Source organism: Hippocampus guttulatus, chromosome 15 (assembly GCF_054856545.1).
Source record: "Hippocampus guttulatus isolate MCC_2025c chromosome 15, RoL_Hgut_1.0, whole genome shotgun sequence".
Taxonomy (NCBI): Eukaryota; Metazoa; Chordata; class Actinopteri; order Syngnathiformes; family Syngnathidae; genus Hippocampus; species Hippocampus guttulatus.
This window is the reverse complement of record NC_141275.1, coordinates 12,638,008-12,661,506: the sequence shown is the minus strand read 5'-3', so window position 1 is coordinate 12,661,506 and position 23,499 is coordinate 12,638,008. Positions and strand designations below refer to the sequence as shown.

General features: G+C 45.6%; 1 protein-coding gene across 6 annotated transcripts in view; it reads right to left on the bottom strand.

Annotated features, from left to right (window-relative positions):
- sptbn2 (spectrin, beta, non-erythrocytic 2) overlaps positions 1–21,771 on the bottom strand; it is a 30,124-nt gene extending 8,353 nt beyond the window's left edge. For 3 of the 6 annotated variants that reach the window (XM_086130447.1, XM_086130448.1, XM_086130450.1), the window contains exons 1-19: positions 21,342–21,771; positions 15,846–16,044; positions 6,194–6,345; positions 5,834–6,007; positions 5,638–5,729; positions 5,417–5,497; positions 4,567–4,682; positions 4,240–4,352; positions 3,932–4,119; positions 3,708–3,825; positions 3,458–3,616; positions 3,067–3,369; positions 2,790–2,943; positions 2,290–2,684; positions 1,916–2,179; positions 1,623–1,834; positions 1,044–1,181; positions 744–963; positions 120–656 (exon numbers count right to left, since the gene is read on the bottom strand). In XM_086130447.1, the coding sequence (XP_085986573.1) occupies positions 120–656; positions 744–963; positions 1,044–1,181; positions 1,623–1,834; positions 1,916–2,179; positions 2,290–2,684; positions 2,790–2,943; positions 3,067–3,369; positions 3,458–3,616; positions 3,708–3,825; positions 3,932–4,119; positions 4,240–4,352; positions 4,567–4,682; positions 5,417–5,497; positions 5,638–5,729; positions 5,834–6,007; positions 6,194–6,345; positions 15,846–16,002 (3,573 nt within the window). In that variant the 5' untranslated portion in view covers positions 16,003–16,044; positions 21,342–21,771. Of the gene's footprint in view, positions 1–119; positions 657–743; positions 964–1,043; positions 1,182–1,622; positions 1,835–1,915; positions 2,180–2,289; positions 2,685–2,789; positions 2,944–3,066; positions 3,370–3,457; positions 3,617–3,707; positions 3,826–3,931; positions 4,120–4,239; positions 4,353–4,566; positions 4,683–5,416; positions 5,498–5,637; positions 5,730–5,833; positions 6,008–6,193; positions 6,346–12,230; positions 12,841–15,845; positions 16,045–21,341 lie in introns of those variants that run through there. The other 3 variants (XM_086130449.1, XM_086130451.1, XM_086130452.1) reach the window with 2 other exon arrangements.
- Positions 21,772–23,499: the final 1,728 nt, after the last annotated feature.

The following is a 23,499-nucleotide window of genomic DNA, read 5'->3' as shown; positions in this document are numbered from 1 at the left end:
CCTCAGCGCGCCAGCTGGCGGCCTCGTGTTTGCTTATAGCTAGGCTCAGACTGCCACTCGAGATATTTTTAGAATGGCGGTGGCCGTAGCTCTCCGGAAAGAAACCTTAGTTTCCTAACCTGGCTGTTGAGGAAGGCCTCCGCCTGCTTTGCGTCCCGTAAGAACGTCTGGAAGTCGAACGCTTGGGCCAAGAGACTGTGGCGGTTCTCCCACATTTGACGCAGCTCATGCCAGCCGGTATCCAAAGCCTGGAGCCTTTGAGCCAAGAACATGTGCTGGGCATCTGTTTGACCTTGGGTCACTTCTTCACCCACCACTCGCATCTTCTCATAGTCGTTCTTATAGTTATCCACCTCATTTTTGATATTCTCATGCTGGGCGAGCAAACTCTCAGCCTCGGGCAGAGAGGTGGGAATGTCCTCAGAGGCGACAGCTGTCTGTGTGCGGGACAGCCAGGACTGGAAGTCATCAAGATCCCTGAGGAAGCCCTGCAGCTTGCTGGCCTCACCCAGTGACTCTTCACGCCGCTTCATGGTGGAGTTCAACTCCTCCCACACTTCCTGTATTCCCGCCAGGCGATCTTGAATCTCCCCTGCTTGATCTGGATGTTCCTGGGCCAGTTTTTCTGCTTCCTCTCTCAGGTCATCTAACTTCCCCTGTAGACACACACACACACACACACAAAAAAAAAGATTTTAAAACGTGCTCATCTTTCCACACCCAGCGTAGAGGAGACCGCGTACCTGAATAGCTTCTAGGTCTCTCTCCATCCCCGTGAGTTTCCGCTGTAGAGCCATCACTCCGGTCAAATCATTTCCCAAGCTCTGAGTAGATTCTATGACTTTGGTCTTCTCTTTCATCCACGTTTGGATTTCATTACATTCCAGGTGGTAGTTTTGGATATTGAGGGCTGACTCCAGGCCTTGTTTCTTTTGACCAGCCAGTTTCTGGAATTCTTTCCACCTGGGGACGATGCCAACGGTCATCAATCATCCCGCTGCGTGGTGGTTGGGTCATTACCATCATGGTGTGTCATTTCTAACCTGTTATTCAGATGGTCGCGAGTCTGGTGGATTTGGTCTTTGTTACAGTTGTCTGAAGACAGCAGCTGCTCAGCCACCTGGTTCACATCGGTGACACTGGTCCCTATGTTGTTCATTTCTGGTTCCAGTGTCTCAAACCTGTAGGAGCAAAGGTACATAATTCACAGACTGTACTAAAGATAAATAGAGCGTTGCCATGCCAATTTAATCCGCCCACTGCCTTCAGGATCAATCGTGCTGCCAGATGTAACTTAAAAACTATTATGTGTGGCCAATATGACCAATCAAATTTGAAATTCGTCTGAGAGGACCAGCTAACTAGCATACAATGACGTCAGCATTTTCCCATCACTTGATTGCTCTGAGCAATGATTGAATCCATTGTTGTCATGTCATTAAGATTAATGTTGACTTTAAACTGCTCCTGATGAATTGCTGCGTGATAGCGGTGGCATTTAGAGGTGGAGTCTCGTACGAACGTCTGGACGCCCAAGTACCAGTTGCGATGCCCACCACTGCATACTGAGCTAAAGAATACACAATCTCAATCCCCCCCCAATGCTTTACTTCGACACTGACCTCTGCTGCACCACCTCCAAGTCTTCAAGTTTGGTCGGGATCTCCATGCCATGTAACCACTTCTCTTTTCCTTCCACCCAGAGTTGGCAGGCACCCGCCTCGCTGAACATACGATAAAGTGCTAAAGCGCCTTCCAGGGCCTGGCGACGAGACACTGACAGGGACTGTAGCTCTTTATAGCGCTGCTCGATAGCAGGTAGCCGGCCCTCCACCTACAGTGACAATAAACAGTAATTTAGTAGTACAGACAGCACGAGATGATTTGAAATGCATGAAAAACAGACAAGGTATACCTCTGGGAAATTAGCGTAGGTTTGTGGCAATGCTTGGTTCTGCTCATGCAAGGATTCAATGAGGGGTTGGTGGCTCTTGATCTCCTCCTCTATTTCCCTCTGCTTGCGAGCTAGAGTTTGGGTGGAGAACTCGTCATGGCCCACGTCCTGACTGGACACCTGTCTTAGAGTTTCCATTAGCCAAGCATCCATGTCATTAGCATCCGTGAGGAACTGATACAGGGCCACTGAGTCTTTCAGCTTCTGTTCTCTCAGTTTTGTTGTCTGGGAAAGACAAAGAGCAGGAAATCCAACCAAAGTCATTTGTTTTGTTTTGTTTTTTCGAATAGGGTAGACGTGTCAAGCACTTTAAGGGAATGTTGATCACCACCCACCTCCTCCAGATGTGTCCACTGTGCACGAATGTCTCGAATATTCTCTGTGACCTCTGGGGCTCCAAAGTGTCCCTCGTTCACCAAAGCCTCCCCTGCAGCAATGCTGTTACTCAGCGGGCCGTAGCGTGCCGCCATCTCATCCCTGAAAGCCTCGTGTTTACTGAGCAGGTGAAGGGCAGACGTGAGGTCCCGGCCACATTCTCCGCTGGTCAGGATCTGCTCTTGCTCTCTGATCCACGCTGCCTCCTCCCCCAAGTCCCACAAGAATTGCCAAAGGCGACGGGAGTCCTCCAGGCGTTCCCTGCGCTGTCCAGCAAGCCGGCCTAGCTCCTCGTAGGCTCGGCCCAGCTGGTTGACCTTTTCACTCACTAGCCCCGGCTCACATGGTTGGTACGCTGGCAATGTGAAAGGAAAGAACATATACGGCCGGTCTTGTAAAAGTACGTTTCACTGAACAGAAAACATAAACGGAAGGTGGAAACAATGATTTAATCCCCCACCTTGGTCATGCGAAGTGAAGCGATTGGCAGCTCCCTGCACTGCTTTGATTCTCTCTGCCTGTGCTGAAATGTCAGCCTCTACGAGTGTGTGTTTCTGAAGTAGGTCCAAAACATCATGCAAATGCTTGCCACTGTCTTGGGACTGCAGACGACTCTACGTAGAAATAAGGACGCAAATCATTCAATGCTACAAAAATTGACATGGAGTCCACAAATCACAGTCGCTCTCGGGGCATCCCGGTTAATTGGCGGCGTGTTTAAAATGCTGTGGCGGTACCTTCATGTCAGCCATCCAGTCCATGATGTACCGCATCTCTTCAAACAGCCGCTGCAGGTCTCGATGGGCATTCAGTCGCTCTCTGCGTGCAGCGAGGAGCTCCTTGAGGTATTCCCAGAGGCGAAGCACATTGTCCCTTCTTGCAAGCACACGTCGCACATCATGGTAACCCTCGGCCTCCAGCTCTTTGGCAACAGCCTCAACGGCGGCCACACGCTCCCAATAGGCACCGATATCTGTCTCAATTGCTTCATGTTTACGGGTGGCGGCTTCCACCGCGCCCAGATCAGTTCCAAAATTGTCCTTGATGGCAAAATTGATCAAATTAGAGCTGGCATCAAAATGTTCGCTTTGTTCTTCATGAGGCTATAAAGCGATTCCAAAGAGTTACCTGAGACACCAACCGCTGGTTCTCACTCAGCCATGTTTCCCGCATAGCAGCTTTGCGGTCAAAACGTGCCGCAAGCATCTCCAGCTTTTCTTGGCGAATGAGTTCGTTTCTGAGTGCCAGCTCACGTTCGTGCTCTGCCTTTTCAAGCCGCTCCCATGCCTGCACATACAGGAAATACAGGAAGTAAGCGCTACATACTACTACTAAGGCTAAAATTGTCGCATGCATCTCTCTCTGGATACACAAATACCTTATTGATGTCAGAGATGAGTTTTCCCTCTCTTGGCATGTAAACTTTCTGGTTGTTTGCTCTCATCTTGCTCTGGATAGTAAAGAGCAGGACCTCCAAGTTTCCTTTCTCTGTGAATCTGCGGCGACAAACAATCATTGTTAAAACAAATGAAAAAAAAAATTTACATCCTAACGAAACAGAACAGGGTCATTGTTTTGAAATGGATATTTTCTGTTCCTCACTTGGGCGGTTTCTCCACAGTGCGGTAAGAATTAAAAGCCTGGAGCTGATTCTGTACAGCGCTGAGCGAGTTCGCTAGCTGTCGATCATTCAGCGTCACTATCGTCTGCTCAATCCACTCCAGCAGCTCTGAGGCCAAGGTCTCATACTTGTCTATCAGCTGATCGGCCTCAATGGCGTAGTCGAGAACCTGCAAGAGAGATCGAGGGGTTAAAGCAACCGGCCAAACAAATAGCAAGCGCAAACTCGTTAGATATTCATGATTCACATAAACGTATGTGCATTATTATTCATCCACGGGGGCGCTAACCTTGCCGATACGTTTGCCCTCCACTGCAAGCGCTTTCATCTTTGAGAAGTAATGGTAGTAGGTCGCCACGTAGGTAATGATGGACTTCTCATCCGGCTGATCAACATTAACATCTGGAGCAGGGTGAATAGAGTGTGTTTTAAGTGAAGTTCATATCTTGGAAGTACAGTGTCAAAGGTCAATGACGGGATGCAATGTCATCGACACTATAATTTAGCCTGGCAATCCATCAATCAGGCCACGGAAAATTTGTGGTTCAGAGGAAACACGTGCTGCGGTGCAAGTTACATAAGGCTTTGTGTGTCGGTCGTGGCTTTCATCACTCACCTTCCGGGTCCAGCAGCTTCGTCAGGCCCATCTCCTTCTCGGCCACATTGAAAGCATTCTGGAGGTTGTAGTGAGCGTTGGACCTTTTCAGGGTGTCAAACTCAATCAGGTCGGGCCTGCGGAGGCCAGGGAACAATTATTATTTTAATAGGAACAAACTCCGGGAGGCGGGGTGTCAGGGTTGAAACGCGCCGTTAGCTTTTTATGCCACAGAGAATTAGACCATAAAATAAATGTTATCGATTAAAAAACAGATTCGTCTCCGATGACAGACCTGGAAATTGGAAATAGCCAATGGAAGGAGTGAACTACTTGCGCAATTCAATCATGTGCTGCCTCGTCTATACCTTGAACAGTTATGTTAATGGTCGTGTCACGTTAACCTTCAATAACATTTCACCACTGTATCACTGCAGAGTCTCGGCTTGAGAGAGCCTTTCACGTACGCATGTACTCATAGCTTGGCAAGCTATTCTAACGGCACTATTACCGACTGGAGGTGCAAGTGATTTCCCTAGAATGGCTCCACATATAAAATAAGTGGGTTATTATTTCTGTGATCTAGGTCATCTCATTCCCACTTTTATTTTTATCTCTAGCCATCATATAGACTGAGAAGACCTGAATTAAAAACACTCCTGAGCAGTGCGATGGCACTGCAACAAGGAATATAAGTTTAAAAAAATAAAAAAATAAAATAAAGGAATAGGTGCAAAGCAAAACATGCACCCACCACAAGGATCTCAAACCTCACTTTGAAAAGAGCTCCATTCAAAGGGCCAACAATGGCTCGGTTCTTCGCACATACCAATGTAGTAAGCGGCATCAAGTACAAGGAGAAGTCAATGACCTGTGTTTGTGCACGATGGCATTGAACGCTAGGCCATCCCGCCAGCTGGTGGTGAAGTTGTGGATGTTGACATTGGGGTAGCTGTGGAGGCCAGGACAAAAGGTGATGAATCATTAACGTGAGACACAGGTCCGGCAGTAACTTGCTTTTAGGACTACAGTAGCATAAATGGCCTGATAGCTTAGCCATAAAGTGAATGCGCTCTCCGGCGGATTTCTCACCCAGCAGTTTTCATTTGGCACCACAGGAGGAGGGCATCTTTTGCGGATTTCTTCTCTTTGTTGTCCTCAGTCTCAACACTGATGTCCTGAATCTGTGGCCGCAACATTTATGAATTTAGGATAGTGCCCAAGTAACCCAATCTTCGGATGAGATAGAAGTGAGCATTTTTGAGATATGGAAGATTGTTCAAATTACTTGGAAGCGAAGAATTATGGTCCAGATGAGTCCCAAGGTGAGACGGTGGTTCCCATCCACAATATCGTGTGATCCCATGTTTTCGAGATGGACCTTTTGTTCTTTGAGGAATTGCAGAGCTTTGTCAACATTTTCTAAGCAGTGGATACGCATGCGGCCTCTCGTAGGTTTTGGCTGCGAAGCGAATGAGGCAAAAAAAAAAAAAAAAAGATCCATGTTGTAAATGTCAGTAGAGAAATAAAGTCACAATAAAAATGATGAAATGAGGCACACGAAGGGTCCTTCCTCATCACTTTCGGTGCCAGAAGGGCGACGGCGATTGATTTTTTATTTTTATTTTTTAATATCTCAGATACTGACCAGCTGTTCTCCTGAGAGCACTTCCAGCAGGCGGATAAGCATGCGGCCGTCACGCAGGTCCGTGTACAGGTCACCGATGCGACAAGTGACGCGGCCTAAGTGAGAGTTCACCCATTTGGTAAAGGTCTTCTTCTGTACAGCTTCACGCTCATCTGGAAAGAAATCACAAGAAAAGATTTTTTATCAAAAGGCAACCGCATTGCATCAAAATACCCCGCCCCAAAAAAATACATTGAATATACAATTTTAAACCTCAGCGAGCAGACAGTAAATCCTGAGGTGCGGTCCATTTTCCATAAGCTATGGCATTAAGTCACTCGGATCACTCTATTGACCGCTTAGAAAGAGATTTCAATTAGTTGTGTGTTTTGTGACATTTCTGCTCACGAGGTTAAGCGGCTCGCCACAACTCGGTTGAAATAAAGTGGCATTGCAAATGTTTGTCATCGCTATAGGGAAATGAGAGAAAAAGAGTGAATGATTTCAACTCAACAGCAGCTCAGACATATGGACCAGGGGAATAAGAGGCTAATCCCGCTCTACCAGCGAACAAGGTGGCCTCATTTCTAGGACATAAGATCTCCTTTCCTTTTGAATATGCTTACTCCAGTATGATACTTTGTGCTATTGATATAACAACAATACGCATCATTATATGTACGTATGAACACTACCAGACCATTTCAAGTAACACGAAATCTGCCACATTGCAAGTTTATTAATAAAGTCCAAAAGGGTGAAGTTCAGTGAACGTGAGCTAACAGAGGTTGTGTAATCAACCACTCGAGCAACCATCGAGAGGGTGGAAAAAAAAACACACACAAAAAAAAAACTGATTCTAAAATTTCGCACATGCTAGCTAAGGTGGAGCAATACCACAGTGCGTTACATTTGAACTATTGCAGGCTGAATGAAGGTACTTCCGCTTTGAACACCTTAAAAGGGAGAAAGAGTGGTTCCACTGTCTACCGATCTTTCAAAACGTATGAAGAAAGCCCAATGTTTTCACATGAGTCCGTTAATGAGTTTACAAATCGCCTTGCTAACACTTGACCGTCAGAATGCAGAGGGCCATTCCGGTTCTCCCTTAAATGCCTGATTCTTCAGCCTATGGCCATTTCAAATTCTCCGTTTGTCACCACTGAACTCGTAAGGCTTTCCCTGCACTTTTTGCAGGAAAAGGAAAGCAACAACGAACGATGTTTGCAAATGGCTCATTATGTGCTAATAACGGCAAAAGCAAAGAGATGGTCAAAGAATTTGCGGTATTTGATTTGATACGGCCTATTTAGAGTGGGATTAATCGACCATTCAAAAGCCTCATCAACTCAGATAAAATGACTGGAGAGAAAGAGGACGGTGGAATTTCCCACAGCTAAGACAGCATTAGAGGCTGTTGCGGAATCAAATGAACGCATTTAAAAAGGCCAGTTTTGTTATGTTCCCCGGCACACCCCTATTGTTAGATGGCACACCTCTATTTATCAAACTCAGCCTGCTTTTAAGAATCAACTTGCTGGGAACTCAACTGACATTTTGTGGTGCAGTGTGAGAACGTCAGGCCACATAAGACTCATTTTTATACGACACAGCGAGGCAGAAATGCAGCTATTTGTCATTGCGAACATGTCAGAGGCGCTCATGGGAGTGGAAGATGGAGGAGGCTGCATTCCTCCATGATAGAAAGAACTCTCAAGCTGAGGTGGACGGCAGTGTCGCGGACGACACGCCGCCACAGTGGCCCCTAATGACAAGGGAATTGAACAGGAAGGTGGCTGACAAACACAGACATCAATCTATGATGGCTTTGTTCGTTCCAGATCACAAGCAAAACACAAAACATGTCATCGGTTGCCGCTGCGGTCGATGAGAAGAAACCTAGCGCAGCTGTTTCGTGTCACGATAGCGGCACTTGCGGGTTGTGTTGTTTGTTGTTTGAAGATAAGAGGCATTGTTTCAAAAGTTGAACTTTCAGAAAGAGTAGATGATAAATACGAGAGCGAGGATCAGGTATGCGGTCTTAGTCAGCCGGTCCCCTTTCTACATTTTAAAGGTTGAAGAGGTTTTTTTGGTGCTGGTCCTGCTGGTCCTACTTTTTGTTAAGTGTTGATGATGAGTCTAATAATGATCAGGTAATATTAGCAAAAGTGACGACATACTAAAATGCATATCGATGTCCCACAGGATATGTAAAATCTGAAATATTGCATTTGAAAGGAGACAAAACCATACAGTGACGTTGATTGACTACATGTGGTCGCAAGCAGCGATTTACTGCTTCAGTTCTCGGCAGTTGTCGTGTTCAAATTCTGCCAAAGGCGTGTGCTGCTCTGCGGCCAAATACAAGCAGCGAATCTGTGGCTGTATTCCTCATTCGGTGATAAAACTCGCGTCTGGTTTTCCAAGAAAAGATAAAGAGCGACATAACGTGAGGGGAGAAAGGTGAAAAAAAATAAAGAAGCATTCTTGGAATTCTCAGTCCTGAAAACGAGTTCAATACATGGATCGGGGCATGGTTAATCAATCCTGTATCTCGTTGCTGTGATGCATGACACTGCACTTTGGGTCTGTGTCGTCACCGAGGGTAAGAAGTAAGAAGACGGGATGTCTGAAAATAGCGCGCCAAGCTGAGCAGCATAGCATTTCGCATGACGTGAAAGTAGAGTCTACCTGACTGATACGGTTGAACAGGCTGGACGATTGTGATAAGCTATCACACACAAAAAAAAAGACACCAGAGAATTAGCTCATGACAAAAGTTCTGATGATTCTTTTTGTCTCACCGTTCCTGGCTCTTTCAGATATAGGATGAAATACCCTCGATCCCATAAACTTCTGACATGCCATCTCACCCTGAACTATACATAATGATCGCTTCTGGTCACCATGTCCTCGGAAAGAATGGGTAAACAAAATGTCTGCTTTAATCTGCTTCAATGACCTTCTCTTCGTCGTTCCCTCTGAAGATTACGGTGGAGGAACGAGGAAATCCGTGGGAGTACGACTTTTCTCTCACATTTTCCGCTCGGTTATTTGAGGAACACCAGATACATGTTATTTTAACGAACCAAAGGATAAGCACCAGCCTAAATCTTAAAACTCGCAATTTTATGGTCCACGTTTAAAAAAATGACACTTCAGGATGCGCTTTTCCAACTGGCGATGAGAATGAGCTGTTAGTCATCCAGCACCCGTCGTGACAAACATGATTTGGGAGTGTTGAACTCGTGAACATGGAAAAATAACTTCCTGTATCTTTATCTAGATTCTGACTAACATTTAATGGGTTCTTTGACAGATGTTCCAACCCTGTTACGTGCCAACCCAACCGTAACTTTATCTCTCTGTCAAAAGGAAACAACAACAAAGCCAGTCATGGCTTTTTGCAATTTTTTCCATAGCTCCGTTTGTTTCCAGACACATAATTTAGCACCAATTGGTGTTTAAATAAAACCGCGAATGTGTGCTGCAAACTACAACATATCACCTGCAGATGCACAAAGCTGCACATTGCACTCGCTATGAAAGCGGAACTGTCTTGGTTCTACTGTCCTTCTAAAAGTAAGCCTGTGGTAAAACTGCCACCTTGCAACATGAGGTATGTACTCTTTTTTTTTCCCCCCCACCTCCCTTGTACAACCGTTTGAGGTCACATGCACACGAGAGCAAAGCGGCACGTTCCTCTCATGAACTGAGAAGAGGCCGACAGACTAAAGACAGCACCGAGACATCAGTTACAGAAGCGTCCATTTTGCCCCCCATTGTGAAGACGGCTAAGGTATCAATTCGGGTTGTGCTTCTCTACCGTCTGCAGCTGCGGTTGATAAATGTGGGGAGGGAGGGAGTGGCCAAGGCCAATCCCATGGGAGAGGAGAGCGAAACGGGCACCCCTAAAACCACAACATCTGGACAGTAAGACAGAAGTGAAATGTCAACAAGACAGTCATTGTCCCTCGGCCTCCAAAATGGACACCGTCTCGTGACATGTTTCTAAGAGCAAACTGTCAATGTTGGTCTGACTGTCCAAACAAAAAGAGGGAATTTGTGTTTGGATTGTGCGCCGGTTTGTTTTTGTGCGGATGCTGAAGTCTCACAAAGGGTAACGTGACTTGGAGATACAGCTGCGGGCCACTTGAGTAAGAGCTTTCGATAGATCAAGTTGCAACACCCAGTTGTTTAAGGTTGGCCGCATTCTTCACCGAAATGTCTCGCACGGTGGACAAACGACTACTTGGACGTATGAACCAAAATGAGTGCCAAAGTGAAAGCTGTGCGGTCTCAGTCCATTCTAGGTTGCGCGGACTATCGATTTATTTTGTGCGGTTTATGAGCTGCCGTTAAATTATTTCAAAAAACAATCACGCTGAGAAGGAATTCAGGCCACACTAGAGTCAAGTTCAAAAGTCCACAGAAGGTTAACTCAGTGGGTAAATGGAGGAAGAACAACAAAAAAAAACATTGTGCAATTGATTACACTGACAAGGCTCACAATCAATGAATTTAAAAAATAAAAAAAAGAAGCAAAGGAGTGATTTTGTACTTCCATGCGGAGTTTGACCACATAATATAAAGCTCAGACTGTGATTTGTGATGAATGAGAATACGTTTACATTAAAATAAGTTTGCACAATACCCCAACGTCCTTCTACTGGGAAAATGAAGCGTGAGTGTGCATAAACAAATATTTGTCTTCAGACATAAATTTAACTAGCTGGCTCACGCTCGCATTACAGTTATCTACTTCAACTGCGGTTAATGAGTTACTTGCCTTATCCTGCAGATATTCAGTGCCACGGGGTCGAGCGCTCGCTTTATGTGCTTTTGACTTAAGGCGGGTTGTGAATTTGTGTTTGCGTTATTTTTTAATTGGGAAAAGTGTGACAATGTCCTTTTTATGACTGTCTTACATAATACAGAAGACTTAATATTAGTTCAAGACTTATTGAGCATTTGGTCGTACAGTCATGTGTCACCACCGATGATGGTGGAACACATGCTTCATCTCCAAATACATTTCAAGACTTGAAATCACAACAATAGGAATGCTTTCAATTAGCGCAAGATGTGTGGAGGCCCAGACACAAAAGTATGCACAGCCTGTCCGCCGACAGCGTGACTGAACGCAGGGCTGAAGGAGTGACACCAAGAATGAGCCTCAAGTGCAGTCAAACCGGAAATGCAAGTACGAGTCACTCATAAGACGTGCGACTGTGGAGTGCATATTTACAGTTCTGTCCCAGACGCATCCATGTACAAACTGGACCAAAAGTAGTTTTCCTGTTCCATAACCAATCTCGCGCTTTCATTACAGTACATGACTATTTTCCTTTCGTGGCAAGCGAAGATACGGTTAGCATCTTCTGTGGTATCTCCATGCCGTCTATGAGACCCATTTGTCATTTAGTCCTAAATGAATTAACGCGTTGAGTGTTTCCAATCTTATTTTGCAGTAGCGCCCTCTACGTCGTTAAAATACGGCCGAGCGCCGTTACATTTTTCAAATTGAGCCCCGACCCCGCCCACCCTCAAGAAAAGCATCAGACAACGCTCTTTTGTGGAGCCCCACCGCTGAAGGGCCAGAAGCTTGCAAACACCGAAACCTTTTTTCTGCATACCGGTGGCACGAGGCCAAGTTGCGCGCACTGTAACGTGAACACGGACAATGACTGCAAACTCCCCGTGGCCTGCGAATAAAGCGTCCGTGGCTTAAAGGCAACCGGCCGCACTGCGACGCCAAGAATCTATTCCCATTACTCCCTTTCTGCTTTTAATCAAGTTAATTAAAAAAAAAATACAGTTTGGGTGAGCGCAAGCGCCGTTCAACGTGTGTGCACAGCATGGACAGAGACATGCATTGTAATAAGCTGAGGCCAGGTGGCCTACGAGTAATCAGGTGCCACACTGGCGTCCTGCTTTAGAAACTGAGCGGAAGCCTCATGCGTGTCCCCGAGCGCTTTCATTCACTGCCCCCAAATCACATTACAAATAGGCGCTCCCTTCTGACGTCAAATCGGAAAGCTGAAAGAAGTCTTCTTACCTTGTAGCTGTTTAAATCTTCCTTCCAGGATATTGGAGTATTGCACCTGATTAACAAATGCCGCAGGAGACAAGCAGGACTCCTTGTCTTTGTGATCCCATTCCATGGCCTTTTCCGTGGCTTTTCCCTCCAAAAGATTCCTCTTAGATCGAATCGAAATGTGGGCGCTTCAGCATATCACAGCAAAAGGAAAACCTTCCCACGCTAAGACTGCATCAAATCCTTTCAAGGGCTTTACAGAAGATCAACCTTTTGGATATCCACAACGTCTTGGTTTAGAATTTCCTCTCAATCCCCACAACGTGTTGAACGAGTAAGGCAAAGGACGAGCTTGCAAAAAGTTGGAATCCGGTCCAATGAAAACGCAAGCGGGGGGGTGTCTTTAAAAAAATCAAATGTAAAAAAAAATACAAAATTCAAGAACAATATAGTCTCTTTTTACCTCCTCGTGTGAATCATTTCACCACATTTGTGGAGGGGGGGAAAAAAAAGATTGCGATCTCTTGCGGTTCCAGCAAAGGAACACTGACTATTCCGCTCAACGCACTCTTCTTCGTCACGTTTGCCGGAGCAGTGCATTGTAGAAAAGGCTAACAGGCTGTGGTCGGATTGCTGTGTAAACAAAGCCTGCTGTGCCCTCCTTGTCTCATTTGCATAAGGTGTGCTTCGAAGGGAGGAGCTTCCAAAGAATTCTGGACAGCAGAAGGCAAGGGGGAGGTGCGGAGGTGGACAAAACCATTACTAGCGCTTCGCACGGTGTAACCGCGGGCAGATTATTCATGGCCACCTTAATTCCATGGAGCAAAAGGGGCGTGGACTGCCGAGAAGACACAAACACTCAAGTGTGTTATCCGGTGTCTAGCTGCACGCTTCCTTCCCTCTATCGTTTTCTAAGACAACATTACTTCTTTTGTGTGTGCGTTCCTCGGGTCAGGGGTTGTTGTGATACGTGATAAAACAAGAAGGAAGTTGTTGGGGGCTTCGTGGCAACGCGGCAAGCTAATATTAAATGATGTCTTCCTTTCAGGAAACCTATTAGGCAAGGTTTGAAGTGGAGGGCTGTTATCGTTCTGAACTCAATGGATGTGTTTACAAAGCGCCGTCATTTACATCTTGAAAATCTTGTAATGCAAAATGATTACTGTGACTCGGATTTTGAATGGTTGACATACTGTCAGAAGAAAAAAAAAAGGAACCATGCGCCTGCATGTGAAAAGAATTACACAAGCCTATAAAGAGCATGATGAGGACTTAGGGGTCATGGCCTTTGGTCTGGTGAGGGGGCAGAGTTAAAAGAACCTGTTTATTTGGGGAGGGATTGTTTATTTTATTTTCATCCGCCCTGATGAGCAAGGAGCATCTGGTTTGGTCTCATTAGGAAATGAACTGCCCTGGGTCTTACGTGACTGTGTGTTTACGGTGGGAGGTTGGCGCTGGTGGCAGTGGGGGGGGTTTACTAATGAGATCCAACGAGAACATGCATCTTCCTGATAGACGCGACGAGCGGAGCAAAGAGAGAGCTATGCGTTCAAGCACTAGCGAGTGCTGGGAAAAATAGAACTAATAATTCATGATAGCGATGGTCTGGTGAATGGACACCCACTGGAGGGGACAAGCCGCTGCACAGGCAATGAGTGCAGAATAGAGGGAATGAACGAACCAACTGGTCCATGAAATGTCCAGTCTCAGCCACCGTAAGACACTGCAGGTCGAGAGCGCCGAGCGCGGACAAACGAGACAAAACACGCTCCCAACACTACGGCAGCGACTCTCCGATCAGAGTCGATTTCCCAGAATCAACTCCTGTTGATTTTTCCTCAGAGATCTCCCATGCAGGGTATTTTTGACAAACTTCAAATGCGACTTCCATACAGTGTGGAACAACATAAAAGCTTTGAATGAGAGGCTGGAGCATGTCTGAGCAGCAACGGGGCGCAGGATGAAAGTCTTGTAAATTGCAAAAGATGGGCGGGACCCTGGCCCGGGGGTGGTGGTGGTGGGGGGGGGGGGGGGGGGGGTATTTACCGCAGCATGTCAAAGAATGTGTACATCAAGCCGGTACTTGTCCAGCCGCGATGGTAATCGTTGGAGTGCACACTTTTTGGGTGTCATTCAGGCAGCTCTGATAATATGCCAGCGATGATATAATACATAATGCCTTGGCGTCAAGACAGGCGGCTATGTCATGAGATGGATGTGTGTAGGGGGGGGGGGGGTTGTTTTTTGGTGAGGAAAGGAATCTCTTTCCATTTGCCCATGAACATTCAAAGTCTTTTTTGACACATCACTGCACAACAGTTGTACTCAGTCATCATCAGAACCTTTGCGAGAGTTGGAAGCAAGTGTGTCATTGCGGGAGGTTCCTGCCTCTTGCCCTCCCTCTGCTGGATTTTCCCCAACACTGCAAGTTGGGAGCAACTCAAAAGCAAACGGTGAACAGCTGGGAGAACATCTGCATGGATTGAAGCATTCAAACGGATGGCTTAGCAGTGTCTGAGATGCACTGGCGCTCAGCTAGCTTGAAGAACCTGATGAGTGGGAGTAGATTTGATTCGTGTTCAGGATCTCACAATCTTACCTGAAAATGCATTTTCATCCGCCGCAAAACACTGTTATGTGCTTTTCAAACAATCATTTCAAGGTTGGTTTCAGCAAACAGACCTTTTTCGTTACGGAATCACTTTGAGACTCCATCTTGGAAGACGATGCAAAAAAAGGGTCTGTTGTGGCCTCCTCGTTATTTTTCTGCATTACTTCTGCAGTGCATTGGAAGTGCAGGCCTCTCTGTGACACGGCCCTCTTTTATATCTATTTCTGTCTTGCCCTATAATGACAAAATTGCATCTCTCGGACCGCGAGGAATTGTGTTAGTACCTGACTCAAGAGCCTAATTAGATTTGTTCTGATTACTATTACTCTTTGATATTTTCCTTTGAGTTTTTTTTTCTTTGCAGCTTTCTTCCAAACAAGACCGTGCGAGGCTCAATTTGTGCACCAACGACCTAGTGAAAATGAAGTTTCACGTACAGGCGACAATGTTGTGTCTATGCGCATTTGTCAGAAAAAGAAACAAAAAAGGTTGTCATACGCATGCCAGGCTGGGAGTTGACACTTAAACACTTCAAGACACCACATTGTAACGTTGGTCTCATTTAAATAAACCACCCAAGTAGGGTTTTTTTCCCCCATCTACTTTCAGTTAAAAATTACCTTAAGACAACGACCCCTACATCTCGCATCAAAGCCGTTTATCCTTCAACCCACCTAATCGTTGAAGCGAATCATGAAGGAGAGCACTTCAAGCCGTGCTCAGAGCCATGCTTCACATACACCCTGAGTGATGCAATCACAAGTGGACAGCGTGAACCCAAGGTCCACTTAGGATCACATAATTGTTCGCCAGAGTGAAAGCAAGTGGGGATGATTAAAAAAAAAAGGTCATCTAATCAATAAGCCAATCAGAGACTATTAGTCGGAGACGGATTGCGATGCTATCGCCACACCGTGGGGCCAAGGATGATAAGGTCAGTCGTCGGGACGTTTGAAGACTGCATCATTGTAAAGTGACTCAACAGATACATTCAGATTCATAAAAATTGGCGAGGCCGCCCATACCTGCAAGGGCTTTGATGCGCGAGCGCTCAAAGAGGCGCGCGGAACTATTTTCGTTGTCCCATTCGGTCTCTGCCGCCAGGTCCCAGCGGTTGTTGATGTCATTGTACTGCTGCTGGATCTCCAAGCTGTCAAAGTCTGTGGGCGAGATGGTGCTCATGGTGTCCGGCGGGCGTCCAGGCAAGAGGAAAATTCATCCAACCTCGAGTCAGAAAAGACAAAGTCAGTCCACGCTGGGCAGGAGGGGCTAAATATTGTATCAAAAGCTGACAGCTGCACAGCTTTATATTCCACATCAGATAGGAGCTTTCACTCTACAACTAGCTGCCAGGGCTTATGTAATGAGATACAAGGCATTTGATTTTTTTGGGGAGTCAGAATTACACAATACTTTTTTTTTTTTTAACGTTTCTCTTTTCATACCATCCTAATGTTGTTCCAACAGCAACAGACACAAAAGAAATATGAACGCACAAATGTCACCCTATGGGTCTAAATACCAAAATGGAAATTTGCAGAGGATTAACCCACTATTTAGGAGCGTTGCTCAGATTAACGTCGCCGATGCGTCAATTTACTAAAAACAGTTTGTCGCGTCTGTAGTAAGGGTATAAGATGGAAAACAAAATGTTATCTCTAACAAAGCAAAGGATGTCAAAAATGGAAAATGATGGTCCGTCCATCATGCTTTGGTTTGTTGTTGAACAGCAAAGGATGAGGCATAGAAGCAGCAGCCCACGATGACCATTAATTATGTATCGTCACCATTTTTTTATATACAGCCCGTGTTCTTGGCCCCAGTTTCAGAAAAGCCAGAAAACACACCACTGACCCCCCCCAACTCTCGAACCATTGCATTATTAAGCATGTGAGAAATAAAAGCACATCCATAAGTGGCATTCGACACTGAAAGTAAACCTTAATGCTCCTAAGTCAAGTAAAAATCAACAACACATATTCTAACTATATAACAAAAGGGGGAAAAAAAATCAAACAAAAGCTTGGAAATCTTATTAGCAGGAGATTAAGGAGTGTCTGGGAATAGGAACTAAAGGCAGGGATTAGTGAAGAAAACAGAACACCGCCTCCACATTACCCCCCCCCCCCCCCTTCAACATTTCCCATCTAACCACACGACGGACATAAAAAGTGCTGCAAATGCACAATTTCATGACTTCCGCTAAACCCGGGGTCAGAAATACATCAATAGGCACAAGTTCACGACTGGACAAGCATCACAAATATGAATCATATAATTGTTCCAACTGGATGCAATAGATTCAAGCCTGTATGGGCGGCAAATGTGCGCCCCCCGGAGCCCGAAGAAATTACCCAGATTTCAAAAGCTGACTACCTCAGACAGGATCAGAGTGGCCAAGTGGATGAAAATGTGTCAGTGGGCGTGGTTAAGGGTGGGTGGGGTCTGAAAGGGCATTGAGGTGAAGGGACTCTGGCTGAGAGGCAGGACAATCGTGTTCTGGGAACCAAGTATGAAGGGTCGCCGTTCAGCATCTGTGGTAATCTCTCCTCAATGGATCAGACAAACAATCCCCCTGACCTACTATATGATACAAGCCTTTGCTCATCCTCCCCCCCACACACACAAACACTCATCGTGGAATGAAATCACACAGAAACCGGGATGACCTATTCCACCCTCCCCACCCCCTACCGCCACAATCGCGACTACCCACACACTGCCTGGAAAAGTCACAGTCAATCCACCCACTCAGCATGACACCATAGACTGCACTGGAGCGTATTCCGATTTGGCACAACGTGGCTCGGCTCAGCACTTGGAATCACACACGGCTCCGGAGTGCACACAGGAACAAGAAGACAGTAGCAACTACTACATCTGTTGTTATGGGTAACTAGGCAGGATCCTCTTGGGGACGAGATCTCCAAAATAACCTTCTGGGGGTATCAGATGCACAGCCTCGAGCTAGTTCACAACAGTTGTGCTTCTTCACATTAAGACCAGAAAAAGGAAGAAAGAGGGCTTGGGGGGGGGGGGGGGTGTAAAAATGGTTCCATAAAAGCAAATCCCCTTGAGAAATAATCCAAAAATTGAAAACAAGGTCAATATAATAATGACACAAATCAAATTGTCTTCGTAATTTACAGGAAAAAAATGCTGCTGTTTCTAATAATACAATTTAGTATCGGCACATTTTAATTACTCTCTTTTTATTCATTCTGTTTTATTTATTTTCAACCCATCCGATCCCCCTCCTCCTGCTCCTACAAAGGGGAAGTGGGCCATCCGGCGGTCCCTTCGGGGCTAAACCTCAGCCTCTGACCTGACAGACGCATGTCAGCCTATTGTGCGGCGGGCGCAAGCTGAATTCCGCCGAGCAGAGCCAGCGGCGTGACGGGCAGCGCCGCCGTTCTTTCCATCTCCCCTCTTGGTCACCCCCACCCCCCCTCCCTGTCCTGCTCTCGGTGAGCCCAGCCGGATTGTTTGTCAATGCGACCACATTAATCAGGAGCAGAGTAAATGAGAAATTGAGCCTAGATTGAGTCGCCTGCAGGGAATGACGTGGTCTGTGTACATTGGCCGGCCACGCAGCCTCTTTTCTCAACAGTGGTGTACACGACTGTAGCGTTGACACAAACGCAAAAGACACTACTGGTCTTGAAAACAACAACACGACATCTGCTGTGGGGAAATGAGCTACATCGACGATAGGACCCCTTCAGTCCTGCCCAATACAACGCCGGCGCTGACACAGGACTTGGAAACCCCAAAGATCCATATAATCTTAGTTTTCAGTCTCTTATTGTGAAAGGTTCATGTTTGTTTGATCGGCGGCGGGCGCCCTACAACGCTAACACAACCGGATGTAACCAAACTGACATATTTTAATTAAAATGTACACAGAGAGATGAAACACACATTTCTACTCTCCCTGCGCACACAATAAAAGTACCACTCAAACTAAAATGCCGGTGCCACCACACAGCCCCGTACAATGAAGGAGAGCGGGGACAGTTGTTCGGGCTTTTCCTGTTGGTAGCGACGAAGCAGCTAGGGGCATGTAAGCATCACAGGCCTCCCCGCAGGCTGCTGATCCCTGTCTAAATGCGTTGCTGAATAGGACAGCAGGCTCTTTTGTTGACCTGTAGCATCACATTCATCAAACAGTCAAGCCACCGTGCCCTCCGCACGCAGACACACACACGTCACTTTGATTCAGCGAGCCAGCTTTGTATACAGAATAATGGAAAACATCATTCGTTTCTCTTTTGTGTCGGATAAAGCACGCGGCGCAAAAAAAGGAAATGTGACAGAAGTGTCACTGCGGAGGCAGTGATCATTTTCCCCCAAAACCTATTCAACTCGAGACTCAAATTTGAATAGAGCGTGTCAACCAATGTCAAAAGATTTCAAACCTTCACTTATTATAAAACTGCTCCACTTCAAATGTATTCTAGGAAACAGAATCGGACTGCTTAACATCACAGTGCGTTACTGATTAGCAAACAATTCTCTTTCTACTGGGTGCATCTAATGCAAAATTAAGTACGTCAACTTAACAAGTACAACATCACTCAGTGTGGTCACATTGATATATTTTTTTAAAGGGCGTTCACACAAGCTCTCTTAGCATAATAATAGCACTGGAAACAAATAAACTAAACCACATGTTATTTTTGCATAGTAAGTCCCAGTTCCCATACAACAGGTTTACCACTCCCATCTTGAAGCAAAATAAGCTAAGCCTTTATTTGACTTTTGTTTCTTTCCTCAATGCTTTGTTTGTCAAGTGTCTCGCCAAATGGCTTTTTGATGATGAGATAAATTCTTATCAGCTAGTTTTTTAATACTGTACTGACATTATGGGGATATATTTGGAGGAGGATTGGGTTCTCAAAAGAGACCAAATTTCTAATTTGGTTTTGAGCTGAAAATGTTTTGGAACTCCTGTTTTGGGGAGACCCTAAGAAATGGCCATGAATTATTCAATACAACAATATTTAGTTGTACACACGATTCCGGCCACATATCCAGAGGGCCACTGTAAATTATTGACCACAGTACACGTGGCCATCTACCAACATACAAACCAATCCTGCCTCGAGACATTTCCCTCAGTAGCATTGATTTACTGTTGCTAGGTGGAAAAGAGGACATGCGGCCCTCTAGTGGCACAGTTTGATTTTTACAATTTCATATATATACACACATGCATATATCACAGTGCCTTTCTTTAACCTGCCTCAAAAGCAATGCAGAGAAATTCAGACAAGTGTATACAACTCAGGATGGAAAAGGGACTTAAAGGGGAATTAAAATCTAACCACACGGGCACAAGGTTTCTTTTCACACCATAGTTGGCTCTCGTGCATTTTATCAGCTTGCGTCAAATCGCAGATATGTTGTAATTTATGCATGGAGAGCTGTACTGAAAACCGCGATCATAGAATATTGTAAACAATTCCCATACGTGGACACCACAATCATCTGGGAAAGAAAAGCAATTAAAAGTCATCAATAAGCGCACACATATTGAGCAACCATGCCCAACTGCCAATCATCCTTACATGCCTATATTAAACAGCTGTGATGCGGTTTGTCATCGTGTAGGTTATCTTAACAACAAGGTGGTTTCCAACCAATGCGCCAAGAGAGATAAGGTGTGCGAAGGGAAATTGTCCAATTTCACTGAATTGGTCTGAAAATTATTCCCACGTAATAAATATTGTATATTTGTTCTACTGTCTATGCCAACAACAGATTGTGACCAACTAAATGCTCTTTCGTTAAATGGTAGAAGGTATATTGACCTGTGTATCTACTTTTTGTGATATTTTGGATTAGTGGTGTGCCATGAGTTTCTTTCTAAAGTTAAAAACATGTGTTTAATAAAGATTGGGAAATACTAGGTTAATGCACATGGTTGTTAAAATAATCAGTAGCCAACGCAACTTACTGCTGATACGTTCCTGCCGTTTAGGCCATGCAGCAGCATACATCTGTCCTAATCCATCCCAATATAACAGCGAACAACATCGAAATCCCGACACTGGGCAAATGGCGACAAATTCAATGTAGAAAATATCAGACAAAGCATATGCTCCCTAGCAGGTCAACGTTGCTTTTAGTTGCTCGTACTACAGCTCCCACAGTGTGGACGTGACGGCTGCATGGCAAGTCCGAATGTGGCAGGCTTTGACATGGATTCAAACAAAGGCAAAAGAGAGAGACGTCCTGATTGATGGCTCCTACTTACAACACAGACCAACTCCTCGGCCAAGCAGCTTGCGTTTGAGCCACACACGAGCCACGTTGTGTTCAATGTGACTTTTGTCATCATGTGAAATAAACACACATCGGCGACGATAAGCTATCTGTTGGTATGGGATGCTAATAGCGGTTGCGGGCTAACAGCAGTCACCTGAATGATATCACTCTCCTCGCTCATTAGCTTGGTTATGAGTGGGTTAGCCAGAAAGCAGGTAGAAGATGGAAGAAAAAATCAGGAATATGCTTACCTCTCGTTTGGTCTTCTGCCTTGCTGTATGTTTAAATTTCTACCCTATCGCATAAATCTGGAATTTTAGACGACATCAAAACGTGCTTCCCTCGCGTTCAATTGGAGCGTGCCACTACGCTAATTCGAGCGTTAACTGTTATTAAAAAAACAACAACTAAGGGTTAAAAATAAAATCCCCAAAAGACTGTATTAATGTACCTCCGTTACATCCGCATCATCGAAAAAAAAAAGATAGTCTCCTCCGCGCTTGCTATCAATTCGCCGTGTTCTAAAGGCAACCCCCCAAAAAGGGCCTTTTTTCTGTCTCTAGTTGAAACACATGAAAGCGGTCCGCCTTGGGAATAGAAGTGATGAGACGCCGGTACGAGGCGGATATCCGCAGCAGCTCGTGGCCGAGCATCCGACGCTCCGCCCGGGTCGAACCTCACTGGCGCTCCCACTGCCTGCGCTCCAGTAAAGCGGCTCGAAGAAAGAAAAAGCGGTGGAGGTGCTGCTGCTGGTGGTCGTTCAGCGTGTGCGTGGGGTGAGTGTGGGTGGGTGCTTGCTGAGCCGTCCTGGTCACATGCGAGGCAGCGTGCACAGATTCGGTGCTCTTCATGCACTGCGATTGAACGAAAAAAAAAAAAAAAAGCACAATACGGTGCTGTCCCTGGTGCTAAACGCAAAAGCCTCATCACATATTGTTTTGGATTGAGGTGATGCATTTCATGAGGTTTACACCAACTGCTGCTACCACTACTACTGTTGTAAGCAAAATTGCATTATGGATTCCGAAATGCTACGATTGTTGTTCGTTTCCGTCTATTAGCTCTTGTAATCCACTTCATTTTCTTGTTTTTTTTTCATTCTGGGATAGGCTCCATCTCGTCAGTGACACGAATGAAGTTCATCTATATGTGCCCTGCGATTAGCTGCTCCCCACAAGAAAAAAACAAGCCCCCTAAGATGTTTTTTTCCCATAATAATGTGAATGCATGAGTGAGTGTGAAAAGTACCCCAAATTGTTTGAAAATCCAGCGCTTGCTCCAAAGAGTACCATCATTTGCACGTTTGTCGTTGTATCACAATTATTGCACTACTGGCCACTTTCCAGAAAATATGGCACAAACACTAACATAACAAGAACTGGATGTAGCTTCTAAATTGCGTAGTGACATAAAGAAAGGTACAGAAAACACTTTAGAGTATTCAATTAACTTATCATGTGCATTTTCTGGGGGAGTGAAAAGCCAATGAGCAAACCCTTGTAAGCACGGGGACAACATTCAGACTCCACACAAAACCGGAGCCGGGAATGGAACCAGCAGAACCTTTGGCTGCAGCAATGCATCAAAAGTCAATCCTGGAATACTCTAAAATCCCAAGATGCCATTATCGGTGCCTTTCAAACATGGAAGCGGTGCAAGTCGGAACATCTATTTTTGGGTCTGTGTGCTCCATCTGCGCTGGGGAGGGTGGGTACATGTGCGCATGTGGGTGTAGCTAAACCAACAAAGTGGTAGTGGGTAGGATTTTATTGGATGTTGGGTCTCCTTGGGAGGGCCGAGCAGTTGGGAAAATAGCATCCCATTCATTACAAGAAATTTGTGGCCATGAAAAAGCAGAGGCGAGTTTTGTTGGGGATGTTTTATTGTAGCTGAAGATTTCCAATGGGTCTTGACACTTGGCTATTCATTTGAAATATTTTATCTTGCACTGAACACCCAACGCCTTTGTATTGACAATAAGTTCTCTCATACTGCCTCACTGAAAGATATTCCAATACTTGCATTTTTTTGTGTATGTCGTCTTTTATCTATGGGGTCCAGAGGGTTGAAGAGCAACATCGCCCTTGGTGCCTTTGAGCAAGGCACTCCCGCTTTCTGTTCAGTGGGAAGGTCCAATGTGGGAACATTTATCCATTCATTTTCTAATCTGCTTATCCTGACAAGGATTGTGGGTGTGCCTGTCCCAGCTGTCTTCGGGCAGTAGGAGGGTCACACCCCAAACTGGTTGCCGGCCAATCGCAGGGCACACAAAGACAAACAACCATTCGCGCTCACACTCACAGCGAGGGACAATTTAGCGTGTTCCATTAACCTGCCATCCATGTTTTTGGAATTTGGGAGGAAACCGGAGTACCCGGAGAAAACCCGCACAGGCACGGGGAGAACATG